This window comes from Oryctolagus cuniculus, chromosome 14, assembly GCF_964237555.1.
Source record: "Oryctolagus cuniculus chromosome 14, mOryCun1.1, whole genome shotgun sequence".
Taxonomy (NCBI): domain Eukaryota; kingdom Metazoa; phylum Chordata; class Mammalia; order Lagomorpha; family Leporidae; genus Oryctolagus; species Oryctolagus cuniculus.
In genome coordinates, this window is record NC_091445.1 from 39,923,189 (window position 1) to 39,943,348 (window position 20,160).

The 20,160-nt window shown below is 55.4% G+C and overlaps 1 protein-coding gene across 2 annotated transcripts in view; it reads left to right on the top strand.

Annotated features, from left to right (window-relative positions):
- The window catches only part of ANKRD33B (ankyrin repeat domain 33B), a 79,283-nt gene that overhangs the window by 44,857 nt on the left and 14,266 nt on the right, over window positions 1–20,160 (top strand). The window contains exon 3 of one of the 2 annotated variants that reach the window (XM_002714089.5): window positions 17,867–18,007. The exons of the other annotated variant lie outside the window; for it this stretch is intronic. Coding sequence (XP_002714135.1) covers window positions 17,867–18,007 — 141 coding nt within the window. The remainder of the gene's footprint in view (window positions 1–17,866; window positions 18,008–20,160) is intronic. 2 annotated transcript variants of the gene reach the window in all.

Here is a 20,160-nt window from a genome sequence, read left to right on the forward strand (position 1 = left end):
CAGAGCTATGCACTGGTGTAGAATTCACTGTGGGGCAGTCATGCTCTGAGCTGGCCCGAATCTTGGAACTGAAGCTGTAGCAGAAATCTACAGCACATTCCACCCGGCTCTCCACGATGGGATGGTGCAACACTAGTTTTAAAAGGTTATTTATTTATTTATTTATTTGGCAGTGGATGGGGAGGTTGTCATTATTCCCTAAATAATCGTGAACAGCCATCCACGCAGCGTTTACGTTGTGGTAGGTACTATCAGTGACCTAGGGAGTTGACAGCACATGGGCAGGTGTGCACAGGTTCTGGGTAAACACCCCGCTATTTTGTGTAAGGGACTTGAGCATCCGCAGGTTTTGGCAGCCTCGGGAGCCTGGGATCCAGCCCCACAGGTCCCGAGGGATGACTGTGGAGCTGTTGCATCAGTCAGCTTCTTGGTTGAGAGCAAAGCTGCTGTCTCTGGCAGAGGCAGGAAGAGAAGGCGATTGTGGTCGGGGCTGGGGGAAGAGGGGCTCGTGTGACAGACTCAGAGCCAGGAAGCTGCAGGGAATGCCCACACGGAACTCTTGAACTGTTGATTCCGGTAAGATGTCTGTGGCCGCCACCACCGAGACTCTGCGTCCCTCTCGTGTCACAGGCTCCTGTGTCAACACCAGCCTGGCAGATCTGATCAGGGGAGGGTCTGGTTTGGCGGTCTGTGCACCTGCTGTTTGGGGGCAGGGTGGCAGGAGTGCAGGGTGGGGAGTGTACTGCTGGTGGTGCTCAGCTCTGGGCTACAGAGCCTGGAGTCTTCACTGGAAGCCAGGGAAGCTTGCCGCTTCCTGGGTGGCGGGAGTGGAGGACTTGAGAGGCAGTGGCTTGGGGCTCCTCCAGGGGGCTGAGCCCCGCATCAGGGCCTGGCTTGCGGGTGTGAGGGGCAGCTCTGTCCTGGGGTGATTCTCCAGCTCAAGGGACAGAGAAATAGGCACGGAGCCCCGACAGCGAGGGGTCCCCCACCGAGTGCCACAGGACGGGGACACTGTGGAGCTCAGCCACTCAGGATGAGATCTGGGACAGACAGGGCCTCGAGCTGAAGCCAGGGAAACGCTTTCAGGCCTGGAGAAGCCCCGCTTTCAGGGATGGCGGGGGTCAGGGGGTCTATAGGAGGTGTGTTCCTACGAGGGATGAGAGGGACCCCCCCGGGGAGGGTTCTGGGAGCAAGAAGTGTTGGCTGCTGTGATGGGGGTGTGGGAGGGAGTCGTGGGGGTCTGGGCTCCTGGACAGGGCGTGGCCCTGACTTCAAAGGGGATGGAGTAGGAACTCAGGGAGTGGGAGAAGCGTGGATTCCGTGCTGAGCTCGCGCCTTCGGATTGCTATGTGGCAGCTAAGTCGGGAGGTCTCCGTGGCAGAAAATGCAGCACCCAAACCCAGTCCCTGCTGCAGCTCATGCGAGTTCCCAGCTGTGCACCGGACCAGGAGCCGTGGTGTGAGCATGTGCACTCGGGAGAACTTTGTTTCCTTACTTATGTGTGAGAGCTCTTTGAGTGCGAGGGATGTTAGATGTGGTTTAATTTCGCATGGGGCACTTTCTGAGTTCTTGTCTATTTGAACATGGTTTTTTTTTTTTTTTTAAACATTTGATTTGCTCATTTGAGAGGCAGGAGGAGAAGGAGACCTCCCTTCCGTCTGCAGATTCACTCCCTAGATGCCTGCAATGGGCCGTGGCTAGGGTCAAAACCAGGAGCTGGAACCGAGACTTGAACCTGGGCACTCTGATATGGCACATGCACATCTTTTTTTTTTCTTTTTTCTTTTTTTTCTTTAGGATTTATTTATTTGAAAGAGTTACAGAGAGAGGTAGAGATAGAGAGAGGTCTACCATCTGCTGGTTCACTCCCCAATTGGCTGCAACGGGCGGAGCTGTGCTGATCCTAAGCCAGGAGCTTCTTCTGGGTCTCCCATGCAGGTACAGGGGCCCAAGGTCTTGGGCCATCTTCTACTGCTTTCCCAGGCCATTATCAGGGAGCTAGATCAGAAGTGGGGCAGCCGGGACTTGAACCACTGTCCATATGGGATGCCGGCACTGCAGGCCAGGGCTCTAACCCACTGTACCACAGCGCCAGCCCTGGCACGTGGGCATCTTAAACACAAGGCTGAACACCCAGCCTTGAACTTGCTTTTGTTTGGTGTGTTCAGACATGAGTCACAGCTTCTCTGAGTGTAATAACTTTGGGCCCTGGTTTTGCCTGCCCACAGTTCATCCTTTGCCCTCTGTGTCTCCCATATCACCCTTGCAAAGGAATGAGCTGAGTCCAGCCTGCTTTTTTTTTGCATCTTTGTTGTTCCTTGTACAAACCTCGCTCTCCCTACCTTTGATTTTAAGAAAAGGAAAAAACAAATCCAACCCTCTCACTATCTCAGTTCCTTCTCTGTTAGCTTAGAGCAGTATTAGGTCTGTTTTGCCTTTGGAGGAGGTATTTTTCTGTTACCTGCTTGGGTCTGTGTCCTGCCCCCCCCCCCCCCGCCCCCAACCTTTTGCTCCAAGCTCTGGGAGATGCCTCATAGTAACTCATTCACTGTTTTTATGTCGCCGCTGAATGCTTTCATGAGAGATTTCAAGTTGGCAAGCGCATTTCCCCCAAAGCTGTATTTTGAGAAATTCAGAAAAGTTGGACGAGTCGGCCTGTTTGCTTTCTCTCTGCTGCCTTTGAGAGTTGAGTTGAGCTGCCGGCCCTTGAATGCGTCAGCAGGTGTCTCTTCATAGTGAATGTTCTCTTACGTAGCACTTGCTGTTATCATACCTGAGAAAGTGCACACCAGCGCGATAAAACTGTTCACTCTCTCTGAAGCCTATATTCAAATCCCTCTCCTACTCACCCCCAAAATATCCTTTGTGGTTTTTGCTGTTGCTGGTTGAACCTGGGATAAAAGCGAGTATCAGATTGCGTTCAGTCGCCCTCCTGTCTTCCAGCTGTGAGCCGGTCCTGCCTCTTGGTGCGTGTGCATGGGGCCAGCTTTGTGGCCTGTGAGCACCAGGTTCACCATGCTTTTCCTTGGTTTCTTTTTCTTTTTCTTTTTCTCCCCCCCCCCCCCGAAACCTTTTATTTAAGGAATACAAACTTCATGCCTTTCATAAGTGCAACTTTAGGAGCATAGTGGTTCCCCCCCCATCCTTCCCCCACCCCATTCCCATTCTTATCTTTCACTAAGATCTATTTTCAATTAACTTTATACACATAAGATTAACTCTATACTAAGTGAAGAGTTCAACAGTTGAAACAAGTCAAAGCAAGTCATTACATCTTAAAGTGTTAATTTCACTTCTGTAGACTGCTTTTTAGGTGCTCTATTAGTTATCACAGGTCAGGGAGAACATATGGTATTTGACCTTTTGGGACTGGCTTATTTCACTAAGTATTATGTCTTCCAGTTTCATCTATTTTGTTGGAAATGACAGGATTTCATTCTGTGTAGTATTCCATGGTGTACATATCCCATAATTTCTTTTTTTTTTAAATTATTTATTTATTTGGAAGTCAGAGTTACACAGAGAAGGAGAGGCAGAGAGAGAGAGAGAGAGAGATAGATCGATCGATCGATCAATCTTCCATTCACTGGTTCACTTCCTCGTTGGCCACAACAGCCGGAGCTGCGCTGATCTGGAGCCAGGAGCTTCTTCCAGGTCTCCCACGCAGGTGCAGGGGCCCAAGGACTTAGACCATCTTCTACTGCTTTCCCAGGCCACAGCAGAGAGTTGGATTGGAAGTGGAGCATCCAGAACTCAAACTGCGCCCATATGGGATGCCGACACTACGACAGAGGCTTTACCCACTACGCCACAGTGCCGCTTCCCCTCCCCCCATAATTTCTTTATCCAGTCTTCAGTTGATGGACATTTAAGTTTATTTCATATTGAATATGAATTGAGCTGCAATAAACATGGAGTACAGATATCTCTTTCATATGCTGTTTTCATTTCCTTGTGTAAATTCCCAGGAGTGGGATGGCTGGGTCATATGGTGGGTCGATATTCAGATTTCTAAGGTATCTCCAAACTGTTTTTCATAGCGGCTTTATCAGTTTATTTACATTCCCACTAACAGTGGAATAGGGTACATTTTCCCCCACATCCTCACCAGCATTTGTTGTTTATTGATTTCTGTATGAAAGCCATTCTAATGGGGTGAGGTGAAACCTCATTGTGGTTTTGATTTGCATTTCCCTGACGGGTACTGATCCTGAGCATTTTTTCAAGTATTTGTTGGCCATTTGGATTTCCTCTTTTAAACAATATTTTAAGTCCTTTGCCTGTGTCTTTTTTTTTACTTTTTTTTTTTTTTTGACAGGCAGAGTGGACAGTGAGAGAGAGAGACAGAGAGAAAGGTCTTCCTTTTGCCGTTGGTTCACCCTCCAATGGCCGCCGTGGCTGGCGTGCTGTGGCCGGCGCACCGCGCTGATCCAAAGGCAGGAGCCAGGTGCTTTTCCTGGTCTCCCATGGGATGCAGGGCCCAAGCACCTGGGCCATCCTCCACTGCACTCCCTGGCCACAGCAGAGAGCTGGCCTGGAAGGGGGGCAACCGGGACAGAATCCGGCACCCCGACTGGGACTAGAACCCGGTGTGCCGGCGCCGCTAGGTGGAGAGGATTAGCCTAGTGAGCCGCGGCACCGGCCTTGCCTGTGTCTTAACTAGGTTGTTTGTTGTGTTGTGGTAGAGTTTCTTGATCTCTTTGTGGATTCTGGTTATTAATCCTTTATCAGTTGCGTAGCTTGCAAATAATTTCTCCCATTCTGTCGGTTGCCTCTTCCTTCCATGGTTTCTTGTGGTCAGTCTGTTTCAGTTGAAGGCACTGCCCTGACCCTGCACCCTGGCTCCTTCCTCTCAACCTTGCTGTCTTCACACAGATCTGGGTTTGCTTGGCGTCGTGGTAGGGTTGCTCATCTCCACACAGGGACTGTGCTGGCCCTGAGTGGGTTATTTGAGGTCCAGAATGACACAGGCCCTCTTGGAGACTGCAGGGACTGACAAAGGGAAGAGGGAAGGGCCCCAGCTGTTCTCAGGCCCAGGATCTGTGGTCTGGGGTCGGGGGAAAGAGCTCAGGGCCGGTGCAGGCCCCACGGCTGCTCCTTCCCTGTGCTGCCATCTCACTGCCAAGCTGACTGCTGGGGCAGCCGTGATAGCCAAGGCTGGGCCCATGCTTTGCTAGTTGTCACCTCCGGGAGAAGGTGGCATGGGATGTGAGGGTGGGGTGGGGTCTCCGTGCGTCCCTGAAGACCACTGCGCTCCTCCAGCCAGCACTTGTAGGTCTGCTTATGGAGGCATAGACCCCCGCCCCACCTGGGCCTGCCCGTGCTGCCCGCAGCCGCGTGTCTGTCCCTGGCTCCTAGAGGCACCACTGGCTCCCCTGTTCCTTGGGTGACAGGTGACAGGCTGCTGTAACAAACGCCAGCCACTGGGTGGCTTAGGAACAGCAGACATTTCTTCCTCACTGTTCCGGAGGTTGCTCTATCCAGGACCAGGTGCTGGCAGAGTCCACGGGTGGTCCGAGCCCACTCCCCCATAGATGGGTGCTCTCGTGATCCCCCGTGGCGGCAGGGAGCTCCCAGGGCCATGTATGAGGTCGCCAATCCCATCTGTGTCCTTATCCCCTCCCAGAGGCCTTGCGTCTCAGTGCTACCAGCTGGGGTACACGTGGCTGCTGAGGGGGGCGGGAGGGGCACGAGACCCCCGCTTGTGGTCTAGCTCAAGGGAGCTGGTGGGCCCGGGTCTGCAGCTGCCTCTCCCCACAGGGTCCGGATAGCTGGGGTATATTTAAGGATGCAGCAGGAGGAGGTGTCGCTCACGAGGGCCTGCTGATGTCTTGTGGGATGACAGGAAGCTATGATCTGCCCATGGCATGCCGGAACAAGACACTAGCGGTTAAGTTCAGGGTGAGGATCTCCCAGCTGCCCTGCCCCAGCCCTCTCCAGCCCTCTCCAGAGGTGGCCATTGGTGCTGAGTTGAGGCCTATACAGATTTTCTTCTTTTCCTTTAAAAAAAAAATCATTGTTATGGGGCCGGTGCTATGGTGCAGCAGGTTAAAGCCCCAGCCTGCGGTGCCGGCATTCCATGTGGGCGCTGGTTCAAGTCCTGGCTGCTCTACTTCTGATCCAGCTCTCTGCCATGGCCTGGGAAAGCAGTAGAAGATGGCCCAAGTTCTTGGGTCCCTGCACCTGCGTGGGAGACCTAGAAGAAGCTCCTGGCTCCTGGCTTCAGGTCGGTGCAGCTCAGGCCGTTACAGTCATTTGGGGAGTGAACCATTGGATGGAAGACCTCTCTCTCTCTGGCTCTACCTTTCTCTGTAACTCTTTCAAATAAGTAAAATAATTTTTCTTTTAAAAAATCACATTAGAAGTATCTTTTTAAAAAAAGATTTATTTATTTATTTGAAAGAGTTACAGAGAGAGAGAGAAAGAGAGAGGTCTTCCATCCACTGGTTCATTCCCCAATTGGCTGCAACAGCTGGAGCTGCACCTATCTGAAGCCAGGAGCCAGGAGCTTCTTCCAGGTCTCCCATGCCGGTGCAGGGGCCCAAGAACTTGGGCCATCCTCTGTTGCTTTCCCAGGCCATAGCAAAGAGCCAGATTGGAAGTGGAGCAGCCAGATCTTGAACCGGCACCCATATAGGATGCTGGTGCTTCAGGCCAGGGTGTTAACCTGCTGCGCCACAGCGCCAGCCCCTGGAAGTATCTTTAGGAAGATAGGCAGAAGGCACATGTTGGGATCCTTCTGGAGAGTTCCAGGAGCTCCCAGCCCCGCCTTCCTGAGCGTGGACCCCGCCCTGCACCTCCCCTGTGGGAGGCGGGATTAGCTGCGCCCTCGCTCACTGCAGTGGGCTCTTGGACATGAAGGAGCTGCTGAGTAAATACTTGTCTAAAAGAAGGTCGTGTATTGAGTGGATGAACCACAGTTTACTTAACCACAGCAGTTGTTGACTTCACTACAGCCTTGTATGTAGCCAGTTAAGTCATTCGTGCCGGGGGTGCTTTTTTGAGACAGCGTCTGGGCTGGGTCCTGGGAGGAGGCAGGTGGAACAGCAGGTGCACTTGGGCTGCATGGAGGCATCAGTGAAGGGACTGGCAATGGGGGGGGGGTGGCGGGGGGCAGAGTCTAGGGGACCCAGGGTTTAAAGGACTAAGGGGAGGGCCCCTGCAGAGTGACCCTGCCTGGGTGGGCGGTCGGGAGGGCTGAGTATCCTTCTCTTTTCTCTCTTCCCATTACCTGCTTAGCCAAACCAGGAAATTCCGGGGACAGGAAGCTGGGTAGGTACAGCGGGTAGAGGGCAGCCTCCCAGGCAGAAGTGGCGTGGAGAAGAAACGCTCAGGTAGATTGGTTAGGGCGGACTTGTCCTGTCCACGGCCATGCACGTTGCACATTTACGTAGCTACCAAGGAGCATCTGTGAAGAGCCCAGAAATCAGCTTTTTGCTGAGGGCCCCCGAATGTTCTTGCTCCCCCCGGCTGGGAGCTGGCATCCCAGTGCAGCCAACTCAGAGTTGTAGCTCCTGTCCTCAGTGGTGTTTTTCTGCCTCTCGTTTGTATCTGCTCTGATGCTTCTGTCTGCACCAGTCTTGGCCACACAGCACACCTGCAGGAGACAGGTGGGGAGTGGCTGGGAGATGTAGGACCTGGCCCAGCTTCTCTGCTCTGCTTGGGGCTCTCATGGTCCCCGGGAGCCTCTGGCAGCTGCAGGCAGCATGGCCTCATGTTGCTACACTGGAGGGCTCCAGGGAGGAGGAGTGGATCCCTGGCCATGTCCCCTTTTATAAGACAAGAAAGCACTTCTAGAAGCCTTCAGCAGTTTCGTGGTATCACAAGCCTGTGGCCAGACAGGCCTCTGGAGGGGGCAGTGGTTTGCCCGTGGTTGGCATGGTTCAGTGGTTGCAGTCTACGTTCAGCCCCAGCCGACTCAGAGCTTGGGCAGCGGCGCGTGTTTGTTCTTTGATGTGGCAGCGAGGTTGGTGGTCTGGGAGTCGGGGTTCTGGCTTTCTGTGCCATGTAGCGTGTGTGAGTGTAAATGAGGATGCGATGCCTTGCTCTGGCCTTTGCGTATGCTCTAAACAGTCTAACCTCCTTGGCTGTTTTAATGCGTCATAAAAATGCAGCCAAATGTGTATTAGGCCTTCACAGTGGGGAGATGTGTGCAAATAAATCCTTGTGTAATCCTTAAATCCCATTTAGCCAGTAATTCCAATGCCCTCCACACCTCCCCTAACCATAATAAAATACGAGGGAATAAAATACGCCGGGCAGTGACTGCTAAGTCCCACACACGTTCTGTGTGTGTGGGTGCTGTCTCTGCCTCTTTCCTGCGGAACAGCATGGCAGGCATCCGGTGAGGCGAGAGTGCGCCGGGGGCTTCCTGAGTGGCCGAGCTTGCTTTGGGCACCAGTAACCTCTGATGTGTTTATTAAGATTTATTTATTTGAAAGGCAGAATGACGGAGAGGCAGAAACAGCTCTTCCATCCGCTGGTTCGTTCCCCAAATGGCCGCAATGCCTAGGGCTGGGCTGGACCAAAGCCAGGAGCCAGAAAGTCCATTGGAGTCTCTGATTTGGGTGCAGGAGCCCAAGGACTTGGGCCATCTGTTGCTTTCCCAGGCGCATTAGCAGGGAGCTGGATCGGAAGTTGCAACAACCAGGACTCAAACCAGTGCTCCCATGTGGGATGCCTGTTTGCAAGTAGTGGTTTAACCTACTGTGCCACAATGCCAGCTCCCTCCTTGAGTTTCTTTTGAAATTTCCAAGTACAAGCACTGGGAGCCAGTGAGCATTTTCCCCCAGTGTGCGCCGCCTGGGGCAGGGTGGCAGCCAGCCCCTGCAGATGGCCATGGGCCCAGGCTGCCTGTGCCGGGTGGCTCCTGAGCTTGAATGGAGCCAGGGTCCTCTTTCAGAGGAGAATCTTAAGACACGGCCAGTTGCAGCTTCCCTGCCCCTCCCAGGACACGCCAGCAGCCTTTGCGCGCAGTGGAAGACCATGACGCAGTCTACAAGGAGAGCAACTGTGTACATTGAACACCAGCAGGGGGCGCCCTCCCTGTCTGCACAGTGGCTTCCTGTAGTAACCAGCCAAAAGGGGTGGATTTCAGTATCCCTGGCCTGGCCCCAGGGACCCACGTGGGATGAACAAAGCTAGCTGGAGACTGCGAGGGTGCTAGGGTGCCGCTCCTTTGTAACAGAGTTGCTTGGCTGGGTGCATCACGTGGCCACCACGAGGGGGTAGGGTTTAGGCTGTATTACTGGAAGCATTGAATGGGAAGCAAGAAGTTCCCGGAAGGAGAAGGAAGTGGGCCCAGCGTAGATCTCCGAAGCTTTGTGCCAGGGCGGTGAGGGCTGCCCCAGCGATGCCCTCTGCTTTGACCCCGTGAGGCGTCCTGAGCCAGCTCCTTCTGCAGAGGAAGCCGGACTGGCAGTTCCACAGACATCAGGGAGGGAGGCCGTGGGTATTCTTGCAACCCAGGCCTCGGTGGGTGCTTCCTCAGCGGCCACACCTGTGCTTGGGGAAGGATGGACCGTGGTGGTGGAGCCGTGGTTACCAGGCGTACCGTACGAGGCCGACCTGTCTCCTGGCGTCTGCTCCGTGGGTCTCCATGTGGGTCAGTTGCCGATGACCAGAAACGGCCCCCGCCTTGGTGCTCGTGCTGCTGGTGCAGACAGCCTCGCTTCAGCCCTGTGGCCAGTTCCTCCTTCCCCCCGGTGTCGGCTGCCGAGAGGGGTCCCCAGGCTGGTGGGGGTCGAGAAATCCAAAGCTGTGGTTGCTTCCCCTCAAGTCGAAGGGGGATGGACGGGTCCAGCCCCAGCCTCACGGTGAGACCGGGTTGGCTTCCAGCGGCACCTGTTGCAGACTGGACGTGTGGTCCTCGGAAGATGGGATTTATCCGTGGTGCTCGTGCGTGTTCTCTGGCAGCTCCGGGGAGCTTGGTGATCGCTTGTTCTGTACCGGATGCCACTCTCGTGCCAGTGTGGCCCATGGTGGAGACATGACAGTGATGGCGTCCGGAAGGGTGGGAACCCGAGCTGTGTCTGTCTGGGTGAGGCTCCGCCTTCTTCCTCTCTTCCTGGGATCCATTAGTGATGATTGGATGATTGGTCGTCAAGCGCTGCTTTGAGATGCGCAGCCCACCTGTACATAGCCCAGAGGGCATCATCTGCATATCGCCTGGGGCTCCTGGCTTGGGAACGCTGCAGACCCGAATGCCTTTCCTAGGAACCGGCCCATGTCTGGAGCAGTCACAGCAAGGGGAATATCGTGGATGGTGGTTTTTCTTCTGCTCTGGCCCCAGGTTTTTTGGACTCGGGTCAATGATAGTGCATGTGGGCGGGAGTCCTGTGAGGAGGGGTGTTGTGTCCGAAATTCCCAATCAATACAAGGCACAGGTGCGGATGCAAAAGCGGAGGTTTATTTGTTACCAGCTGGCTGGGACCCCCCTACCCGCACACAGCCCTTTAGCAGTGCACAGGCAAAAGGCCTCTCGTTTGCATGAGGTTTTTATAGCCTCACACTTACAAGGGTGCAGGTCGTCTCCTAGGTAGGTTACCTTCTTCTTCTCTATATGGCAAGGTATTGGGACCTAACATGTTCATTGTTTCATTTAAACATAAAGACTATATACGTTATGTGGCGGGAAGGCCACACAAAGGGGATGGCACGGGGAGGCACTGGCGGGAAGCATCGGGCCATACATCCCAGGGGAGCTGGTGGGGGGCAGGAGGTCATAAATTCCAGGGGAGCACAGCAGGCAAGCAGGCAGCCAGAGTACGGAAGACTCCAGCTCCTACAGGGAGTGTCTGAGCGGTGACCGTGAGAGCGCCCAGATGCCATCTTCATCCGGGAAGCGGGAGAGGGCAGCCACAGGGATGTTTGCTGTCCTGGCTCCACACCTGAACTTCCGGGACGCACCCTGTCCCGTGCAGACCCCACGCTCCTTCCTGTTTTCCTTGAGCTGTTTTCATTTGCCGTCCTTACTTTGGGCGAGGTGGGTTTGTGCGAAGCTTGAGAGCGCCGAGCTGTGAAAGTGTTTGTTGCAGGTGTGCCTGCCAGGTGGAGGAGAGTGAATCCAGAGCTTGTGTTTCTTTTATTTTTGAAAAAGATTTATTTATTTGACTTATTTGGAAGGCAGGAAGGGAGGGAGGGAGGGAGGGAGGGAGGGAGGGAGGGAGGGAGATCTCTTACATCTGCTGGTTCACTCCCCGAATGGCCACAATGGCCAGGACTGGGCTGGGCTGGCCTCACTTCAGTCCTTGTAAGGAGTCCATCCTTTCCCTGGCATCGGCTGCCGAGAGGGGCCAGCAAGCTGGTGGGCTGAGAAATCTGAAGCTGCGTTTGCTTTCTCAGTGTGGGTGACAGGGGCCCAAGGGCTTGGGCCATCTTTTGCTGGTTTCCAAGGCCATGACAGAGAGCTTGCTGGATTGGAAGTGGAGCAGCCGGGACTTGAACCTGTGCTCTGATAAGGGAGGCCAGCATCACAAGTGGTGGCTGAACCTGCTGTAGCGTGATGCCGGCCCCTTGCATTTGTCTGTAAAGTTAAACTGATCCCCGATGCGGGAGGCTTTCCTGGAGTCCGTCCTCGACTGCTGGTTTGGAGCCGTGGCCGTTCTGGGTGCCCGGTTTCACCAGCAGCCCTCTGGCTCTCCCCTCCTCACTGTGCTGCTTACAGTGGAAAACGTGGCTTTGCCACATTACCAAAAAAAGTGTCATGGCCAGAATCCAGGAGTAAACGCTCCTTCATTTTATGCAGCTTATTTTATTATTACCCCAGGCTTTTGATTGTAGAGGACCTCATTGTGGTTTTCATTTTAGTGTTCTGCTCCAAATAAGAAATTAGAACTTAATCTCATTGATATTGACATTCTGAGATGCAACACCAGCCCCTGGCTGCTGGTGCCCACAGCGTCCTGCCCTGCAGTCAGACACCTGCAGCGGGCCACAGCCAGGAAGAGGGACTCAGCCAGCCTGCAGCTCACCTGCTTCTCCTGGCTTCTGAACATCTCTCCCGTGCGGCACCGGCGTTTCCCAAGTCGACAGCGCCCTCTGCTGGCCTTTTTGGGGAACTACATTTTGAGAACCAGTCGCCTTTGTTGGCAGAATTCTGTTAACATTTGCTTATGTTTGTTGCCCGTTTCCTGTCCCTGAATACACACTTCATTTGCTCCTGTGCCTTTCATCTGGGCAAGGCTCTTAGCCCATGACTGATGCCCCGGCTCATGTTTAAGGAGTCTGTCGTTAATAATGGTCCTGTCCATTTTGTCTTGGGTGGGCTGGGCTGTGGCCACTTTTCATAAATGAACCTTTCCCAAGGGAGGAGTAGGCATCTTTCAGACTTTTCACTTCATGAATATTTATTGGGCACCCCGGAGCTCTGGGCTTGTGCACTGGGTGGTGATGATGTGGGCCATGAATCTGTTAATTTTTCATCCAGGCTCTTGTTTCCCACAGAGAGAGAAGTATGTGGAGACCAGCATTGTATGCACATGGGAACAGAGTTTATGCAGTGTTGGGGGGAAGAAGCATCTGTTCACGTGCGAGGGTGGGCCGTCCCCACACCCGAGTGGGCCAAAGATTTGTTCATAAACTCGAGAAGAAAGGAACCCAGAACTGGTACCTATGTGTCTCAGAACCAGGAGGTGGGGAGAGTGAGTGCTGAGCAGACGGGCGTGGTACCTCCCAGCGTGCTCCGTGGCGGACAGGAAACAGGAATGCCACTTCCAGGCGGAAAGAGAGAGGAGAGAGAAGAGAGAGAGAGAGCGCATGCACACGTGCTCTCCTGCCTCCCGCCCCTCAACTCCCGCCTCCTTTGATCTGCCCTGTGAATGTGTTTGATTGACAAGTGGGGGGGGGGTGGCAGCAGCTTGTGACTCTGAGCTGGCAGACCTAACTAAATGCCTGCCTATTTATCCCACACTGGTGGGAGCTGCGAGGGGACAGCAGAGGCAGGCCAGGGGTCTAATCCAGGTGTGAGGGCCAGGGAAACGCTTGCATTGAAGGGTTGGCTGGGAGAGAAGGGAGATGAGCCTTCCAGGTGGGGGGCCTGGTGTGTGCGGGGAGGGGGGCCGGACTGGAGAAGGCACGGCGCGTTTGTGGGGTCACGGGATCAAGGAGACGGCGTTGGTGGTGAGGTCGCAGAGAATCGGTGGGAGTTGAGACCTCATTTGAGAGCAGAAACCATGGGGATTGAAGGGGTCATGCTGGCCCTCTGGGGAGCGGACAGCCGGGGCAGGGGTGCAGCTGTGCTTGGCTCAGCTCAGGGAGGGAGGTGAGGAGGGAGGAACAGGAAGCAGGGGTGGGGCGGGGCTGGCAGGGTGGGATGTTCAGCTGCACGAAGGGGCACTGGGGGGGGGGGAGAAGGAAGCTCGAGTGATTGACGGCAGGTAGCTGGCCTGTGACGACTGATCTACAGGGATTACTGTCGCTCAGATGATTTTTGGAGCATGCGTGGCAGCCAGCTGTTGCTGATCTCATGTCCCTGTAGATAGGCTGGGACCAGTGGATCTAGGTGACCCTTGCTTGAGTCTGTGACTGAGCTGGGGACCCTGGTCCTGGGCCCTTGAGCCTGGGGAAACTGCTCCACCATTTCCTGTGGGGCACAGGTGTGAAGCGGGGGTGGGGATGGGACTAACCGGATCAGAGTCTCTCCCGCTTCTGCTCATGTCACACCTACAAACTTGCTGCTGGCTGAGGCTCTTGTCAGAGGAGCCACTGAGTCACAGGGAAGGGGAGGAGCCAGCCGTTAGTGAGGGGAGTGAGCTGTGAACAAGAGGAGACTGTTGGGCCAGGCCAAAGCCAGGAGCACAGAGCTTCCTCTGGGTCTCCCACGTGGGTGCAGGAGCCTGAGTACTTGGGCCATTTGCTGCCGCTTTCCCAGACACATTAGCAGGGAGCTGGATTGGAAGTGGAGCAGCTGGGACTTGAACTGGCAACTGTATGGGATGCTGGCAGTGCAGGTGGCGGCTTAATCTGCAGCCCCTGTCCCTCACTTCTTTGGTAACCCCTGGGTCAGCCACTTCTGTCCCTGCTCTGCCCTCCCCGGGTCTGGTCTCCGTCTTCTGTCGGTTGTGTGCCCAGGGAGGTTGCCGCTACCTCCGGGTGCCTCTGGGCGTGCGTGGAGAGGCTCCACACCAGGGAGTCGGCCGTGAATCCCCGTCCCTGCCTGTGTGTTTCCCTGTGGCCCTGTGCTCCATCTTTTCTGAAATCAGGCGTTTGGTTTCAGAATCGGGGATTGCGAGAATTCCCCTGCACGTAGCACCGGGTCTGTGCTGTCGTTGGGGTCATACAGTGAAGGAACTGAGGCCGAAGCCTCTTGCTTGCCAAGCCCACTCTGTACCCAGCTCCCTGTCCTGTCCACCTCCTGTTCCAGGGTCCCGGCCGGCGTTCCACATCATGTTCAGTGCTCACGTCCTCACGTCCCCTTAGACTCCTCTGGGCTGTGTTGGTTTCTTAGACTTCCTTTGCTTTTGGTGACCTTGGCGGTTCTGTGGCGCATGCCTTGACCTGGATGCGCCTGCTGCTTTCCTCATGATTGGACGGGAGCTGTGGGTTTTGAGGGAGGGCTATTCCCCTGCCGCCCCCTCCTCCCCCCCCATCATGGGCACCTGCCGCCGACAGGGCTTGTGCCTGGCGATGTCAGCTCTGACACCCTGTCTGAGGCCGCGCTCCATCACTCCTCCGCGAGGTTACCCCCATTTCTCACCCCCGGGGAAGTCACTGTGCACCACCCACAGGTCCTGGGGTGTGCGTGCTGCCCCTTTGAGACCGGCTTCCTGCTTGGCTGCAGTCTATTTCTGTGGCAGGGTGCTTCTCATGTGCGTTCCCTGCTGTGATTTCCACACGCCGAGGTGCTGTTACTCCCCGTCCACAGATGTGGAACGGGCGGTGGCTCCGTGGCCTCAGGACTTGGCCTGGAGTATTCTCGGAGCCGGGTCCCTCAAGTGCCCAGCTCTTTGTCTACGTTGGCCCCCCTTAAAGCAGGTCTGTCCAAGTTCCTGTTCAACCTGGGTCCCTTGTGCTCTTGTCTTAGGTAGGGTAAGGTGCAGTGAGGAAGTGGGTGTGTGGGGTCTTTGTGGTCAGCCCATCCTTTCTAAGGGCTTCTCTGAGACTCTCGGGAGCCAAATCCTGTTCCCTGATATCTTAAATGGAGTAGATTCCAACTGGATTCCAATATGGGCCGTGTTTAGATTCGCTTGTCCAAGAAAGGCTGTATGTGTGTGTATATGTGTGTAAATCACACACAGAAGGTGAGGAAGTCTCCCTTTGCTTAGTTGTCCTGGTTTTTAAGAAGCAAAGTTGGGGCTGACATTGTGGCATAGTGGGTAAAGCCACCACCTGCGATGCCAGTACCCCATACAGATGCCTGTTTGAGTCCCAGCTGCTCCACTTCCTGTCCCGCTTCCTGCAGGAAAGTACCTGGGAAAGCAATGGAAGATGTCCCTAGTGCTTGGCCCCTGCACCCATCTTGGCCATTTGGAGAGCAAACCAGCAGCTCTCTGTCTTGCTCTCTCTGTAACTCTGCCTTTCAAATAAATAGGAAAATAAATCTTTTTAAAAAAGAAGAAAAGATGACAGTTACATGTTCTTAGGAGCATCGGCCCACCCAGATTGTCGTCTGTGTGGGGAGTGGGTTTCTGCTGTCCTGGCAAAGCCAAAAGCCAGCACACCATGCAGAAGAGATCTGCATAATGGGCGGTTTGCTCTGCGGGTTCTCTGGTTTCCCTCTGCTCTCCTGTTCCAGGTGTATGGGACACATCGGTGTGGAGCGCATCCTGCTGAAACTCAGGTGGTCTCGCTCTTTCATGCTCCTAGGGAAGTGGCTCTAAACAGATTGCAGATTGCAGATCTCGCCACCGCCCTGGCTGGCTCTCAGTGACCGGTGCAGAGGCAGGCCAAGCAGAGAGAGCAGGAGTCCCTCCTGCGTGGTGTGGGGACCCCGTGAGTCTTGGAGCCTGGAGGTTGCAGCCGTTTGTGTCACTGTCATGTTTGTCAGGGGCTCTGTGGCTGGGAAGGGCCTGGCTCCCACTTGGGGGCAGCAGTGGGTCGAGGAGACAGGGGGCAGATGGGGTCGCGTGGCAGGCAGGCCTGCTTCTGGGAAGAATTCTTATTGGGTTGCTTGTTTGTTTCTAATGTGGCAGCTGGAGAGACACTAATCCTGGGATTTACTGTGGAGGAAGGCAGCACTGTCCCCAAGGGGGACACAGGGCGTGGATGGGAAGACAGGAGCCGCTCAGGAACAAGGAGGATTTAACATTAGGTCTGCTGGGCACTGAAAGGGCTGGGGCACGAAGGCCAAGGGCGCCGGCCCCTCCCTGCAGGAGGTCTCGGCCTCAGCAGGAGGCGGGGCTCTGGGAAGCTGCCACAGGGTGCACAGGGGAAGTGTGTGGGTCAGACTGGTGGCTTTGCCTCCTCTCCCTGCCCCTCGTCTCACCAAGTGTAGCCCCTGGGAAGCCTCAGCCGGAGGTGAAATGGGTCGGTCTTCTCCACAGCGTGTTTCCCTGGGAGGAAATAGGGATGCAGAGAGAACGGAGAGCACACGGGGACCTCTGGGGGCCTGGACACCTGCAGGCCAGCACGAGCCAGGGAGCTGCGGGAGAAGCAGCACGGAGAGGGGTTGGAGCTGGGGACTAGCGATGCTGCCAGCATCCTGCAGTGCACAGGATAACCCCATAAACTCACGGCCCTGCCCTCAGAGTGTCAGGTGCGGAGGGTGGGTGCGCTCACACAGGACAGGGTGGCGTTGGTGGCACAGGCGGCTGACCCCAGAGCCGCTTCTTGGGGTGCAGAGAGGCTACTTCCCTGCTCCATTTGTTCTTTTTAAACCGCAGTGTTTGGATTTATTTTTTTTAAGATTGATCTATTTATTTGAAAATCAGTTACACAGAGAGAGAGTCTTTCCTTCTCTGGTTCACTCCCCAGGTGGCTGTTATGGTCAGAACTGTGCTAATCTGAAGCCAAGAGCCTCCTCTGGGTCTCCTAAGTGGGTGCAGGGGCCCAAGGACTCAGGCCATCTTCCACTGCTTTCCCAGGCCATTAGCAGAGAGCTGGACTGGAAGTGGAGCAGCTGGGACTTAAACCGGTGCCCCTATGGGATGCCGGCACTGCAGGTGGTGGCTTTACCTGCTACGCCACAGCGCTGGCCCCCGTTTGGGTTTGGGTGGGAGAATCCTGGGCTGCTGAGCCTTAGACCAGGCTGTCCTGTGTGCCCCTCGCTGAGAGCGTCTGCAGATGCCCTCTGGGAATGAGCAGGAGCAGATCCTTTCTGGGAGGTGCGAGGGAGAGATCTGGGCTCTCCAGTGTTCCCGCTTGCTTAGCTTGAATGGAAGGGGCTGTTGGTTGTAACAGGCTGTGTGAGACGCAGAGGCCTGCTGCAGAGGGGTCGTGAGTGTGAACAGGTTGCACCCTATTGCTGGGCTGACGGGTTCCTCGCCCTGCGCCGAGCACTCGGGGATGGTAGAGAAGCTCCTTGCAACTCGTGTCTGTCTGCACCGAGGCTCCTGCAGGGAGCTGCCAGCGCCTGTCCTGCCGGCTGTGTCTACACCAGGCTGCCCCCTACATGCCCACAGCCCTGGCTCCAGCCCCCTCCTCAGCAGCATGATGGGACAGGGCCTCTCCCCATGGCCAGGGGCTGCTGACGGGTGTGGGCATGGGGCCAGGCTGTGTCCTGTGCCTTCTCTGCTTCCTGGGCTCTGGGAGAGTTGTCTCTTGGGATTTGACACACATATGTGCACATACACACAGTACATACAGTGCACACGCTTGCATGCATATACGTGCCAGCCCAGGGCGGGGGTGGAGCATCACCCTCTCTGTCTCTCTCCCCGAGAGCCTTGTGGGCTCGAGCGCCTCCACACGTGTGCACCTCTCTTTACAGGGCACGCCACCATCACCAGCTACCTGCTGAACTACTTCCCGGGCCTCGACCTGGAGAGGAGGAACGTGTTTGGCTTCACGGCCCTGATGAAAGCTGCCATGCAGGGCCGCACGGACTGCATCCGCGCCCTGATGCTCGCAGGTACGTCCCGCCTGCCTTGCAGTGTCCAGCCCCGGGGATGCTGGGCTGCCCCTTCGCCCTGGGAGCCACAAAGTCTAGGAGTCTGACAAAGGGCCGTGCCTTTGCTGAGGACTTGGCTGTCATCTGAACAGTTGCCTCCAGGCCTGCAGGGGGCGCTCTCTGCGGTGCTCTGGGGAGGGGTGAGAGCTGCCCTCACCCCTTACCCAGCCTGCTCCCCAAGTGTGTTCTTCAGAAATGTGTGTTCTGTGCTTGGCTGTGGATGGCAGGAATGCCCAGCCAAAGGCGGGCACAGGACGGTGGAGGAGGCCAGGCCACCGTCGCTCCCCGCGTGCCGGGGTTGGCGTTGTGTGGGGAGCTGCAGTTTGTTCCTCTTGCTGTGACACGTCTCAGTGTGGGAAGAACTTGGGCGGAAGCTTTGGGTCCACAGGGCAGCTGTCCTGGGCCACTTCCTCCTTGCCGTCTTGGAGAAGGCCTTTCCCTGTCCCACCTGCCTGGGGGTGCGCTGTCACAGCTCTTCGTAATCCGGGCCAGGATCGCACAGATGTGCTGTGCTACTCAGCTGGATCCTGCCCGACCGACTGCAGGTTGGAGGCAAAGGTCACATTTAGCAAGCTGCGTCAGGCCGTGAGAACTGAATGAGAGCAGGTGTCAGGTGTGCAGGGAACAGCTGAGGGCTGAGTCGGTGGGGGGTGCCACTGCTGGGTAGTTCATTTTGTCTTTGTTTTTGCTTTGGCATTGGGTTAGGAGTTCCCCTGGAGGGGTCCCGCCCCTCTGTCTGTCCCTGTTGCTGTAAGGGGATAGTGCGGACTGGATACTTTGTAGGTCATGGTCCTGGGAGCAGGAGAGTCCAAGACCAGGGTCTGGTGCAGGCCTGTTTCTTCTGGTAGTATCTTCACGTGGTGGAGGGGGCAAAGAGCCCCCTGCAAGCTTCTTTTCTAAGGGCACCAACCCCATTCAGGAGGGCTGCACCCTCAGGACATGGTCACCTCCCAACATGGGAACTTGAGTGGGCACCAACCTTCTGACCATAGCACCCTTCTGCAGTTGGCATCAGAGTTCTTCTGGCCATTATTACTGTTATTATTAATTATCTTAAAGATTTGTTTGTTTGAAAGGGAGGTGGGGGAGAGAGAGAGGTAGATCTTCCATCCATTGGCCACAGTGGCCGGGTCTGAGCCAGGAACTCCATCTCAGTCTCCCACATGGGTGGCAGGGGCCCAAACACTTGGGCCATTCTCCACTGCTTTCCCAGGTGTGTTAGTAGGGAGCTGGGTCAGAAGTGGAGCAACAGGGACCCACACCAGCCTGCATATGGGATCCTGGCGTTGCAGTTGGTGGCCCAACATACTGTATCAGAGCAGCAGCCCCTAAGGTCCACTTTTAATTCCAGGACCCCAGTCAGCCCCTGAATCTAGTTGTTCCATGTCCCCAGTCCCGTCTGGTCTGCGAGTGTCACCTCCTCAGGCTTACCCTGTTGTTGGTGGCTTAACAGTGTTGATACCGGGCTGTGCGCAGTGTCTCCCCACTGGGTCCTGTGTGGTGGTTTTCTTGTGACTAGGCTGGGGCTGTAGGATTCACAGCTTGCTTTTGGCTTTTACTCACCCTGCTTTAACCCATCTTAGGGAATGCATTAAGAAAAGCAAACTCAGTGAGCGAGGAGAGAGACTTTGAAGATCGAAATCTTGGAAATAAAAGAGGTCCTAATTAAAACTAGTCTCGGCCAGCACCGCGGCTCACTAGGCTAATCCTCCACCTTGAGGCGCCGGCACACTGGGTTCTAGTCCCGGTCGGGGCGCCAGATTCTGTCCCAGCTGCCCCTCTTCCAGGCCAGCTCTCTGCTGTGGCCAGGGAGTGCAGTGGAGGATGGCCCAAGTGCTTGGGCCCTGCACCCCATGGGAGACCAGGATAAGTACCTGGCTCCCGCCATTGGATCAGCACGGTGCGCTGGCCGCGGCGGCCATTGGAGGGTGAACCAGTGGAACAGGAAGACCTTTCTCTCTGTCTCTCTCTTTCTCACTGTCCACTCTGCCTGTCAAAATAAATAAATAAATAAAGAAAGAAAGAAAGAAAGAAAGAAAACTAATCTCATTGCCTGTGCTTTTGATTCCATGATAATTTCATTAGAGAAAAACCAGATCCTAGTGTCCGTGGCG